The sequence below is a fragment of the Caretta caretta genome, chromosome 7 (assembly GCF_965140235.1).
Source record: "Caretta caretta isolate rCarCar2 chromosome 7, rCarCar1.hap1, whole genome shotgun sequence".
Classification (NCBI taxonomy): domain Eukaryota; kingdom Metazoa; phylum Chordata; order Testudines; family Cheloniidae; genus Caretta; species Caretta caretta.
Genome location: NC_134212.1, coordinates 19,399,095 through 19,412,624, shown reverse-complemented (window position 1 = coordinate 19,412,624; position 13,530 = coordinate 19,399,095). Strand labels below are relative to the sequence as shown.

Below are 13,530 nucleotides of genomic sequence, written 5' to 3'. Positions count from 1 at the left end.
TTTAGAGCTTCCTGATCTAAAACCACCAGTGTTTACATTTATAATTGGCTAGAAATATTAAAATCTAGCCAACTGGGGACAGAGGTGAAAGGCATTTCAGCACATTGTAAAATGAAGAGCCTGCCCTGAAGGATTGGCCAAACAGCATCTGGGCAGTGAGACAGGATGAGGTTCCCTTCAAAGTTCAGCAACTTCATCCTTGATCATCCTGCAGAGATTGCTATGGAATAATAGAAGGTGGTTACCACTATGACAGAGGTGTCATTTCTCACTTCTTCTAAGACCTGTAAAACCCAGAAAAGGTAGAAGGTGAGGCAAAAGATCAGGCTTGTGTTTTGACATGGGGAAAACCCATGTGCTTGATATTCCAAGTCCATGGTTTTTTGAGTCATCAGTTATGTGTGAAGGTTTTCTGATGGTGTTCCTGGACTTGGCTTCACTGCAATGTTAGCACAACTTAGTACACGTCTGTTACTGCACTCAAGATAGCCTAGCTTCAGTGAGAGAGGCCACACTTCAAAACAACACGAGTTAAAATGAGTGTGTGTGTAACTGCAGTTCGACAACTGTGGCTGGTCCATGCCAGCTGGCTCAGGCTAAGGGGCTGTTTCAGTGTGCTGTGGACTTCGAGGCTCGGGCTGGAGCCTGGGCTCTAAGACACTGCGAGGTGGGAGGGTCCCCAAGCCCAAACATCTACACCACAATGAAACAGCCCCTTAGCCTAAGCCCTGCAAGCCCATGTCAGCTGGTATGGGCCAACTGCAGGTGTCTGAGTGTAGACTACCCTGAATGATTGTATCAGCTGCTGATGAGTTTGTAACTTGAGCTGTTGCATCACAACTGCATTACTAACTTGAGCATCAGCATCACTCGAGCTTCAAAACCCAACCCCACCACCCTTAACTGGCCAGTTAGCTCAAGCTTAAAGCTCCACTTAACTTGAGCTAGAGATTTTTGTGTGTGAACGGAGTCAAGTCAGGGTTAACACTCAAGTTATAGCTCAATCTATCCATTCTGTGAAGATATTACCTGTCTTCCAATATTTGTTTCCCTAAATTGGGGCAATTGCTCGTGTTACTATTTGGCAGAGATGCTTACCAAATGTGGAAATTTGATTGGTGGGAATAATTAGCTTGGCATTAGAATATACCGTGGTGTGGAGCTCTCCAAGGAGCTGAATGTGTGCACTTCAAAAGTTTGTTGGAACCACTGTGAAGTTGATAATGGTTACAAGCCCTGAGATGAACTGTATATGGCCTATCCACAGAGCTGGTGACGTGCTCTTGAATGAGAAAAGTGTATAATGCACTATGTTCTCTTGGCACTGGTACCCACCTCCATCCTTTGATTGCATACATTATTGACAGCCAAGCTGATTAGCAATTAACTGAACACAGATGCTGTGTTCTGGTACTGTCTGGACAAATAAATTAACGTGTCTTAAAATAAGTTCCTCCCTTGGTGTGGGTCTGCCCTTTGGAGGGGTTATTTGAAGGTCACTTATCATTGAGCAGCTGACCATCAGCCCCCCAAAATGATTAGAAGTCACTGCCTCACTTTCAACTAATAATCCCCTAAAACACACAAGGCATCCATTAGTCTCCTAGTTAAGAGGATACAGTTCTTGTCTAAATCCCTTTCCTCTTGGAAGAGGTCTGTATCCCTGTTAGAGCCCTCAGAATTTATTCTGTTCCATCTTCCTCAGAATTAAAACCTTATGGGAACAATTAACATCCTGGCAAAGGAGGACTGGAAGTTGGTTCCAAGAGCTTGTTGGTGTAGTTTCTAGATTGCCCAGAAGAGGCCATTGCAGATGTACTTGCAGCCTCTGTCCAATTGGGTAGTGAAAAAGACTGAGATTAGCGCTGGTTTTACCGCACTCAGTGGCCCCATTTTCAGCCATTCAAAGCTTTCCATAAATGCTTTGATTATAAATAGCTTAATATTTTCAGTTCTGGCAAAAGGGGTGACGGTGGTTTTGTTTGCCAAACTTGTCCATGTAATTCACAACTTTCCACGCTGTAGGTGCTTTAAATCTACTTGATTTCTCATTTCTGCATCTGTTAAAGGTCCCAGGAAGTAAAGAATCTCTCTCTCTCCCCTGGCGCCCCCTTTATAGATGGAGAAACTAAGGCAGAGGATACAGTTTGCCCACATTTCCTAGACGAAATTGATGTAAAATGTGGGGTGAGGATTTAGGAGCTCTGGCTTTCAGACCTGTGCTCTGATCATTTGACACTACCTATGTTTTAACAAAACGTTATTTCTTCCCCCTTTATAAAACTTTTTTATAACTGCCCTGATCACTTTCAGGTTGACAAGAAGCACCTTCCCTCTTGCTTTATTCATTTTCAGAGACCAGGAGCCTAACTTCAGATCTCCTCCTGTCTGTTAGTGACTGGAAGTATTTTTAGTGGGCTCAGAAACATTTGTGATGTGTTCATGTGACAAGGGCAGTTCACTTGTTTGGAGTTGCTGTTGATTTCTAGAATATCCATTCAGGGCTTTTGCCAACATACACAGGGTACTCCTGTTTCATATTACAGTGACACTGCTTTGTCAGGGTAGAATTCAGCCCAGCATGGTTGGAGCCTGTCTCTGCTAACCTCATTCCATAGTACAGCATGTTCAAGCTAAGGAGAGGCATTTGCGTAGACTGCAAATTCCTTCACTTACTTCAGAACCAGTATGGAAACCTCAATGACTTCTTCTGAAACAGTATGTTTTTTCTTTTCCCCTCAAATGTGATGATATTGAGTTGTAAATATGGCTAGTTTGCTAGATAGACGTGAATAGGCAATGAATATCTAGGCTCAGCATTTCTGTCAATCACTGCTTACAACTTTGGTATTTGCACTCTAAAATTCTGTATAATAGCTGCTATTTACTACTATGAATGAAACAAAATTAAATAAATATCATGTACTTTCCCTTGTGTGACTAACCACATTTCTTAATTTCTTTGGATTTGTGAGGAGAGAGACTTGGAACTTGTATATTGCCGTATCTGTTGTTGCCCCAACTCTGAGTATTAAAAACTAGAAAACCAATTGTGCTATTGATGGACTACTTGTTTTTAAAAGGTTTGTTCAGTTTCACTGTGTGGGTAGCTCTCGTGATGAGAAGTGGCTCGTGTGCAAAATAAAGCTGTTTTGGTTCCATAACTTATTGGAAATCATTTTTAATTCAAAAGGTCCTTGTCTTTTGGCTCCTTGTTAGGGCTGTTTTGGCTATGATAAGTGACTTTTTTTCCCTTGATAGCTGAAGTCAGACTTTTCTGCAGCAGAGATGCTGAACTTGCATCTCAAGCAGCATAGAATGTTCAGAATTTGACAAAAAATGCCAAGCACAGATTTGCCTGCCAGTAAGTCCAGAAGAAGCAAATATACTTGCATTAATATTTAGGATTGTTTTTTTTTTTAAATAGCATAAAATCTATTCTTATGTAGGCAGTTTATTCACATAACTCCTTCCTCTTCAAGCCAAGAATCCTACCTCTTCTGGCGTCCCTCCACCTGTGTCCTGGTTTTACAAGCAGTCTTTATGGATGACTTTGAAACCAGGTGCTTGAACAATAGAACAGTGATGCTTCTCCGACTCCTGGCAAGTAGTATTGTCTTCTTAAAACTAGATGAAGATTAAGTTATTTTTGCAGTAACTAAAATTGTCTGTTAATGCTACTGGCAGTGAAAAGACTCAATGTTTACTAGTTTGTGGGATCCAAATAAAGATTTTTCCACACAGTGAGTTTAAACTTAATTTATTTTCTGTCTTAACAGTTAATGTTTTCAATGTAAGCTTTGTTAGAAACAGTTGGGTTTTTTATGCTCCTTCTTTTGAGTCAGCAGTACTGACGCATCTCCCCTTGTTCAGAGGTTATAAAAGGTCAGCCTGCTGCGGCTGCATCTAGCTTAACATCCAACTACAACTTGTATCAAGAAATGTCAGAGAGGGAGGGGTGGAGGAGTGGCTGCAAATAAATGGAGATCCATAGGAATGAAAATGACATACTGTATTGGCCTCTGTGTTCTTGCTTGCAGAGCACAGAGCTGCTTTGTTGGGACAGAATGTGAAAATAGCCAAAGCATTTAAACTATTTGCTTTTATTTGAGTATGCTTTCTTTTATATTGCTCTGATAAATCACCAGACTAGAAAGTTGAGCCGTTACAACCCCAAAGGTGACTTGCAAAGAAAGAAATTGGGCTTGTGCATATTGGTTTTTATGATTTATAAAGAAGGCCTGAAAATTTAAAAAATAATTGTTTTGGTGTTTTGAATTAGAAATTCAGATGATGTCTAGGCTGGCAGGCTCTGGCTGGAGAACTAGTGTGAGAGACTAATGAAAGCTGAGTTGTTTAGAGCGGGAAGGACCTTTCAATCCATCTGCTAAAATGTTTTTGGTGATACCTATGTAATTTAGTGAGTAATCTTTTGACTAAGGAAGTTTATGTTAAAGGTTCAGCACCTTCATTCCATTCAACTGAGATCTCTCAGTAAACAGCCTACTGCTACTAATAGTTCTCTCAACATCAAGAAAGATCATCCTTTGCCGTCCTCATATTTCTAAAGTTTAGAAGAAAAAGGGACGGGGGAGCACTTTGCAGGTCACCTTTAAAGGAAGGAAAATCATTTTATTGCTGAAAATAATTCCAGAGTTGGGATCTGTGTGTTAAGAAAATGTTTATCTGTGGTGTTGCAGTTCTGAGATTCTTATACTAGGTCACTAAGAAGTCTCAGCACAGGACAAGGCCATGTTGTTCATTGCTATCTGCCATTACAAAACAGGAATTTACAGCTCCCTTATATTGGTGACACATGCTATTCACTCTGGGGATTAGTCTCAATTTGAAGCCATAGTATTGGTTCTAATCCTGTGGATCTAGTTGATAATCTGCCAAATAGTCAATGTGAACTGTAGTCTGGTTTTGCAGAGAGAGTGTAATATCCAGTGTGACTCACTGTTTGCTAGCTCACATTACCCTATGCTTTTGTACATGGTACCATGAAACACTATGGAGAGATGATCATAAACTAAAATCAGAAGGAAATATTTAAACACCATATTTAAAACGAGAAGTGACTTCATTGTTTGTAGGGTGGCAGGAGGGGAAGTTGTTCCAGGGATGTGGAAGAAGCTGTAGTAAGAGCACCCTTCTTTCCTGTTTTGGAAAATTGTGGGAAGGGAACTTAAAGGAGACCAAAATAGGAGAACCGGTTTGAGGATGCAGGGAGTGTGTTGATCTGGTAGCCAAACATAAAATGCAGCACACCCTCATGAAGAGTGTAAGATCGTTTAGAATTGGATTTAGAGCTAGACAGGAAACAATAACAAGTATTTGTACTCTATGGGTATGTCTACACAGCAAAGAAAAACCTGCAGCTGGCCTGTGCCAGCCAAATTGGGCTAGGGCTGAGGGGTTGTTTTGTTGCTGTGTAGACTTCCAGGCTTTGGCTGAGGCCAAGGCTCTGGGATTCTCCTACCCGGCGGGCTCCTAGAGCCCAGGCACTAGCCGAAGCCCGGAGGGCTATGCAGCAATGAAACAGCCCTGCAGCCCGAGCCCCACAATCCCGAGTTGGCTGGCACAGGCCAGCCGTGGATTTTTCTTGTCTGTGTAGACGTACCCTAAAGGTGAGCTGTTGCTGCTGCTTCCCGGAGTGAAAGGAGTATGGCCACAGCACTGAGGATGCTTTCTTGGGGCAGAACTGGGATTTAGGGCTTGCCTTCACATACAAGTGGAGTGGCTGCACTGTTGTATTTGCACCACCATAGCACTTTATTGAAGACTCTACTGCGCTAACAGGAGAGCTTCTCCCATCGCCCTGGTTAACCCATCTCCCTAAGAAGTGGTAGCTATATAAGACTGTACAATACAAGTCTGTAGTGTAGACCTGGCCTTAGAAAATCATGATGAATGGATGGTAAAGATTTCAGAAGGGGGGTAAGAAGAAGTTCTGGCAATTTTCCAGAGATAAGATATCTGCAAGAAAGCTGTAGGAGAAAAAGGCATTTCATGGTCAAAGATGACTCCAAGGATTTCTGACCTTGAGCATGGAGATGAGAATGACAGTCAGACCAAAGGACTTTTTACCTAAAGGAAGACTTTGTCTCATGAAGCATGCAGTAAGTTGTGGTTATGATACACTCCAAAGCTCACAAGCAGATGGGGGAACAGAACAGGTAACCAAGGCTGAAACTAGTTTGGAGATATCCCAGAGGAAGATGGTTAAGAGTACAGAGCCAAGAACAGAACTTTCATGCTATTCCATAAGAGAGGGGAAGATTTAAAGCCTAACCCGTAAATGAGAGGGAAGCATTTGAAGAGGTGGGATTCAAACCAGTTGGAGACAATGTTCTTGTTCGCTAATCCATAGTATTGAAAACTGTCCTGACATGGAGAGTGAGGAGAGAGAAGTAAAACCTGATGTCTCCTCCTTTATCAGCGTCTTAATTCCACATACATCATTTTAGAAATCTCTTCTTTGTCACGAATGTGTCTTGCTTGCATTTAACTTCATCTACACTTTGCCCTGTGGACCAACAGTTATGTGGGATGAAGAGGGTGCATATTTTAGGGAAAGACTGGTGGAGGAGGAAAGGGTTAAAGAAAAACAGAAAAGAAACATACATTTTAGATAATCTGAGGGCCAGCCAACTTTACAGCCAGTGAGAATGGGATGGAACCTCCTCTGTCAGTGAATTGAGTTTTAACAGATTGCTGGTAATAGCTGATCTTATTGTCAACTTCTATCAGAGGCTTTTGTCCATGTCACTAGCTAGGCAGGTGAAACTTCATAAGCTTCTGGGATAAGACCCTCCGTTCAGGGTGCCGTGTCTATGCTTAAACTGCTACAGCGGCACAGCCAGCTGTTCTCCTGTTGGCATAGGTAATGCATCTCCCGGAAAAGGTAGCTTTGTCAACAGAAGAATTCTTCCACCAGCCTAGCGCTATCTACACCAGGGGTTAGGTTGGCATAGTTACATCTCTGGTGGTGGGGGGTTTGATTTTTTTCCCCATGCCTGAGAGATGTATCTATGCCAATGTAAATTCCCAGTGTAGACCAGCCCTGAGTTTAGCAATTATGCCACGTTGGGGATTAATTCAGCAATGAAGTCTTGCAAATTATTCCTAATCTTTTTCTTAAGAAAAATTTGAAGAGAAATTACTGTATGCCGGTCACTGACTTTGAAAGCCTATTCCATAATCCAAACACTGGCCATGTAAAGAAATTCTGATCAATACTTAGCACTGAACACTCTCTCTGAAGTTTTACAACAGCAACAAAATTTTCTGATATTCTCTGTGTAATCAGTGTCCTAGTTTATAGTTTAAATTCACATGCTTGGTTTTTGTAATCTGAGGTAATGGAGTCTTTCTAGATGATTCATTCATGGCTAATTTACAGCTCATCGTAGATCCTTTTTAGACTGTCATGAAGTTATTAGCAACTAATGCATGGTCTTAATCAAATGTTAGTTTAATTACAGTGAGCAACTCTGGCAAATGGATTTTGGTTAATGTGAAAATTACTTGCTGACGTAAAGGTTTCATTAGTCTTCCTGCCAGTAATATTTTTGTAGAGATTTGCTCTGCGGGTACCAATGTTATGCTGTATATCTAACAAAGTGATCTGTTGCTTCAGATTTTCACTTACACAGTGTTTTTAGTCCAGTCCATTGTTGGTAAAACAGCAGTCATGTGAACATTAACTAGTGCAACAGAAAAAAAAATAAACCCTGTACTGATGCTTTGCATGGGAATTCTGGCTCCATAATCTGTGGCAGGGGCATGGAACTCCTTTAGAATCATGAAAGACTTTCTGGGAGCATCTTTTATTTTTACTTTATTAGAAAATTCTCTAGTTACTTACTTTTAAGCAAATCTGAGCAGTATTCATGAATGTAAACTACACTGCACACAGCCCAGGAGCTTTAATTGATTGTAGGGCGATTTTTGCTTCCTTGTCTTAGAGCAGAGGTTCTCAAACTCTGGTCCACAGACCACCAGTGGTCTGTGAGCTCCATTCAGGTGGTCCGCGGATAGTTCCCTCTAAGGTGCGTGCCTGGGTGGCCGCACACGAGAGAATGAAGGGCCACCCACCTTACTAGTGGAGCTGCACAGGCGTGGCTCCACTAATTAGGTGCCTGGACCCTGGAGAAGAGACAGATATAAGGTGAGGTGGTGGCCTTGGGGGATATAGAGGGTAGGTGGGAGGGGGCAGTGGGCTGAGAAGAGGGGGTGGGGGGAATTTGGGACATGCGGGGCTGTGGCAGCCAGAGAAAGAGGTGACTTTCCCCAGCTCCAGGGCAGCAGTTGCCAGGGAGAGAGAGCCCGCCTTCCCAGCCTCAGCTCTGTGTGGCGGAGGAGAGAGGGCACATCCATCGCATTAGAAAGGTAAGACTACTGATATTAAAATGAGTTGTGTTTTTATTTGTAGAACAAAAAAACTTTTAAGTTTTTTTTAATATAGCGCTTTACTATAGTTAGCTAACGGTACAAACAACATTTGGAAAGATAATTAAGTGGTCCACCGAGAACCTCACCAATTTTCAAGTGGTCTGCGGGGAAAAAAAAAAGTTTGAGAACTGTCTTAGAGCATTCACTCTGCTCTGTGCCTCCTGTAGACGATCAGTGAATTCAGAAACTGAAACAGTCTTCGTTTCCCTCTAGTAACTCTAGTAAAATATAATATTATGGCAAGTCTCTATTCGAGGAGCAGAGCACAATCCATATCAATTAGAATTATGTTTAGACTCCACAATGAAGGATATTTCAAAAATATTTAGGGTAGAAATGAAAGATTAAACCTATCTGGAAATACTTCATCCCATCACTGTAGTGTGTTAAGTTGCAACTTTATTGGTAACTGTAAGTCCCTGGCACTATTAGAATAATATGTAGTCATTTATACGGATGGACTGGGCATCTAGTCTTGACTGTGGCTTCTGTGATATCCATGGTGACATTACAAAGTATGCTTTAAACCCCTGTTTTATGTTGTACAGTGTAAAGAATTACTTGCTTGTGAGGAAGGATGGAAAGAATGTATACAGGATGGCTCTGGTAGGTTAGCAGTCTTTCAGTCCCAATGAAAAAGTCAACTGTAACTTAACTGTTTTAGTTTTTGAAGTTTAAAGACTATGGACTCATTTTCAACTTGCTTATCTAAATAGGAACCCTTAAAAATATACCTGAAATGGAAATTGGGTAACATAGCAATTTGATTGCTCAATTTTGGAATTGGGTGCTAACTATGATAAGTATTGAAGCTAAAATAGAGTACCCATAACGATGAGCATAAAAAAGGTACTATAAATCAGGTTCTCCTGTTTGCCCCATTGCATAATACTAGAGCATCCAGTGAAGTTGAAAGGTGACAGAGGATAGTCTGTGGAAAAGGAATTTCATTTTTATTGTGTTAAATATCTTGTGGCAATGAATTTCACCGGTTTATATGAAAGGCTTTTTAGTGGGATTAAAAAATTATATCCTTCTGTAGTAAAAATGAGAACATCCACAGTTGCATTTAAATAGGTTCCAAAAGAAATGTAGGCGTTGTCTTCATGGGGAAACTATTGCAAAATAAGCTATGTTGAGAATTTAAAGCACAATAGCTATTCTGTGTTAGCTTTCCTGCAGGTACTCCTTTTCTGTGCTAAAGCTATGACTCTGCAGCCCGGTAGTTCAGATTCTGGAGGGAGGGGAGTGAATTGCAGCACGCATTAGTGTGACCCCACCGTAATTCCCCCATGTGGACACCACAGGTGCGAAATAAGATACCTGTTTCTGTTAAGGTAAGTTCCTTTTTAGTTCATGCCTTCGGTGATCATATGGGTGTGACAGTGCAGCATGCTAATAATGCACACTGCAGTTCACACCCCCATAATCCAAACTACAGGGCTGTGTAGACAAACCCTTTGTGTGCGCTTTTTTGGCACTTTAGCCTTAATCTTCTTACAAAATGGATTAAACTAAACTGCAGAAAGGTACATTTAGCCCTGGTCTACACTACGAGTTTAGGTCGAATTTAGCAGCGTTAAATCGATTTAACCCTGCACCCGTCCACACAACGAAGCCATTTTTGTCGACTTAATGGGCTCTTAAAATCGATTTCTGTAATCCTCCCCGACGAGGGGATTAGCGCTGAAATTGACATCGCTGGGTCGAATTTGGGTTAGTGTGGATGCAATTCAACAGTATTGGCCTCTGGGAGCAATCCCATGGTGCTCCATTGTGACCCCTCTGGACAGCACTCTCAACTCAGATGCACTGGCCAGGTACACAGGAAAAGCCCCGCAAACTTTTGAATTTCATTTCCTGTTTGGCCACCATGGTGTGACCACACAGAGCTCATCAGCAGAGATGACCATAGAGTCCTAGAATCGCAAAAGAGCTCCAGCATGGACTGAAAGGGAGGTACTGGATCTGATCACTGTATGGGGAGATGAATCCATGCTATCAGAACTCGTTCCAAAAGACGAAATGCCAAAATATTTGAAAAAATCTCCCAGGACATGAAGGACAGAGGGTAGCACAGGGACCCGCAGCAGTGCCTTGTGAAACTTAAGGAGCTCAGGCAAGCCTACCAAAAAACCCAAGAGGCAAACGCCCGCTCGGGGTCAGAGCCCCAGACATGCCGCTTCTATGATGAGCTGCATGCAATTCTAGGGGGTGCCCCTACAACTACCCCACACCTGTATGTGGACTCGTGCAAGGGAGTCTCACGCAACAGGGATGAGGATTTAGGGGATGAGGAAGATAACATACACCAGGCAAGCGGAGAAACCGTTCTCCCCGACAGCCAGGAACTGTTTGTCACCCTGGACCCAATACCTTCCCAACCCAGGCTCCCGGACCTTAAAGGCAGAGAAGGCACCGCTGGTGAGTTTACCTTTTGTGAATATAATACACAGTTTAAAAGCAAGCGTGTTTAATGATTAATTTGCCCTGGAAACTTGGGATGCATTCGCAGCCAGTACAGCTACTGGAAGAGCCTGTTAACGTGTCTGGGGATGGAGTGGAAATCCTCCAGGGACATCTCAATGAAGCTGTCCTGGAGCTACTCCCAAAGCCTTTGCAAAAGGTTTATGGGGAGGGCAGCCTTGTTGCGTCCTCCATGGTAGGACACTTTACCATGCCAGGCCAGTAGCACGTAATCTGGAATCATTGCATAAGAAAGCATGGCAGCATGTGGTCCCAGTGTTTGCTGGCATTCAAGCAACATCTGTTCTTTATCTCTCTGTTATCCTCAGGAGAGTGGTGATATTCATGGTCACCTCGTTGAAATAGGGGAATTTTATTAAGGGGACATTCAGAGGTGGCTGTTCCTGCTGGGCTGTTTGCCTGTGGCTGTAAAGAAATCCTCCCCCCACTGCATGGCTAACAGGGGGGATGGGTGAAGCGATCATCCCAGAGAGAATTGGGTGTCTGGGGGTGGGGGGGGGGTTAGTTGGGTTTGTGCTGCACATTAACCTGAAAACATCAGCCCCTCCTTTTAAATGGCCAATGTGTCTTTTTCAATTTTACTCTCCCTTTTTTTCCTCCTGCAGCTGCAAATGTTTCAATGCTGCCACCAGCATCTCCATCCTAGAGGCTAGTGCAGATAAGAAGGTGAAAAAAACACACTCGCGATTAAATGTTCTGAGCTCATGCAGTCCTCCCGCACTGAAAAAGCCCAGCAGAATGTGTGGAGGCAGACAATGGCAGAGTCCAGGAAAGCACAAAATGAACGTGAGGACAGATGGCTGGAGCAACAGGAAAGGTGATGGCAGCATGATGAGAGAAGGCAGGATGCAATGCTGAGGCTACTGGAGGATCAAACTGATATGCTCCGGCATATGGTTGAGGTGCAGGAAAAGCACAGACCGCCACTGCAGCCCCTGTGTAATCAACCACCCTCCTCCCCAAGTTCCATAGCCTCCTCACCCAGACGCCCAAGAGCGTGGGGGGGAGGGGACGCGCTCTGGGCACCCAACCACTCCACCCCAGAGAACTGCCAAAGCAACAGAAGGCTGGCATTCAATAAGTTTTGAAGTGCAGTGTGGCCTTGTCCTTCCCTCACCTATGCGGTCCCACCAGTCTGTCTTGTTTTCTGGGCCCAGAATTGGCATTCCACAGCATGAGCCTGCCCCATTGCCACCAGGATGGCGCACTCGTCACCGCATTGCCATTGCTTCCTCACCTGCTTTTGCAGGTTCTGGTTCTGCATATACTTCATGATAATGTGTGAGGTGTTTACAATGCTCATAACTGCCGCGGTGATCTGAGCGGGCTCCATGCTTGGCATGGTATGGCGTCTGCAGGAGAGCAGAGTTGCAAGGGAAGCGATGGTTGGATGACCAGTTTTGCAGACCTACTGCACCGTCTGCTGCCAGGACACAACAGCTGAGGGGGCTGCACGCTTGCTGTGGTATGGCGAGACAAGAGCAGCCGAGCAGAGTTGCAGCGGAAGCAGCCCTGTGAGACCACTGGGAGAGCAGAGTGGCAGCAGAAGTGGTTGTTAAATGACGATGGTTTGCAGACCTTCTGCACCGTCTGCTGCCAGGACACAACAGCTGAGAGGGCTGGACGCTTGCCGTGGTATTGCGAGCCGAGCAGAGTTGCAGTGGAAGCGGCCCTGTGAGACCACCAGGAAAGCAGAGTGGCAGCGGAAGCAGTGGTTCGATGACGACTGTGAGCAGTCCTACTGCACCATCTGCTGAAATCAGTATGGCGCCCACACAGAAAAAAGGTGCAAAACAATTGTCTGCTGTTGCTTTCACAGAGGGAGGGGCGACTGACAACATGTACGCAAAACCAGCTGCGACAGTGTTTTTGCCCCATCAGGCGTTGGGAGCTTAACACAGAATTCTGTTGTGCAGCGGAGATTGCGGGAACTGTGGGATAGCTACCCACAGTGCAATGCTCTGAAAGTCTACGCTAGCCTCGGTACTGTGGACACACTTGGCCGGCTTAATGCGCTTAGTAGGGGGAGACACAACTGACTGTATAAAATCGCTTTCTAAAAAATTGACTTCTATACATTCGACCTAATTTCATAGTGTAGACGTACCCTTAGTGTAGAATAAGTTTTCACACAAGGAGCTATGTTAGGACATAGATATTCAGGCCTGTCTGTAAAGGCCTATACGCTAAGAATTTAGGTGTATTCTTATTACTTAGCTAGTTATAGAGGTATAAAAGAATCAAAATCACTGTCTGCCGGTGTAAGGGCCTTCTCTTACTGTGACAGTCTGATGCCCTGTTCTTAGGCTAAGGCCTTTGGCTAAGCAGCAGAGGCGGACATAAGCTGGGAAGCGAACGGTCACATCCTCACATTCCAAACTAGTCACATTGAAATAAGGTGCTATTGTGCTGTTAGGCATTATCAGGACAGGATTGTATTCCTATTACCTTCAGAGAAAGGGAAGAAAATGTAAAAGGAAACTTAGTTTGATAGCATTCTGTTTGGCAAGAACTCACTTATCAATAGCTGGGATGTGAAATCCTCATTTCTCTGTTCTATCACTGTAGTCCACACTTTTCTGTTGT

The 13,530-nt window shown here is 43.6% G+C and overlaps 1 protein-coding gene across 8 annotated transcripts in view; it reads left to right on the top strand.

The window, feature by feature from the left end:
- The window catches only part of TMCC1 (transmembrane and coiled-coil domain family 1), a 207,871-nt gene that overhangs the window by 130,311 nt on the left and 64,030 nt on the right, over positions 1-13,530 (top strand). Inside the window, exon 1 of one of the 8 annotated variants that reach the window (XM_048857214.2) lies at positions 2,574-2,718. The exons of the other annotated variants lie outside the window; for them this stretch is intronic. Coding sequence (XP_048713171.2) covers positions 2,689-2,718 — 30 coding nt within the window. The 5' untranslated portion in view covers positions 2,574-2,688. Of the gene's footprint in view, positions 1-2,573; positions 2,719-13,530 lie in introns of those variants that run through there. 8 annotated transcript variants of the gene reach the window in all.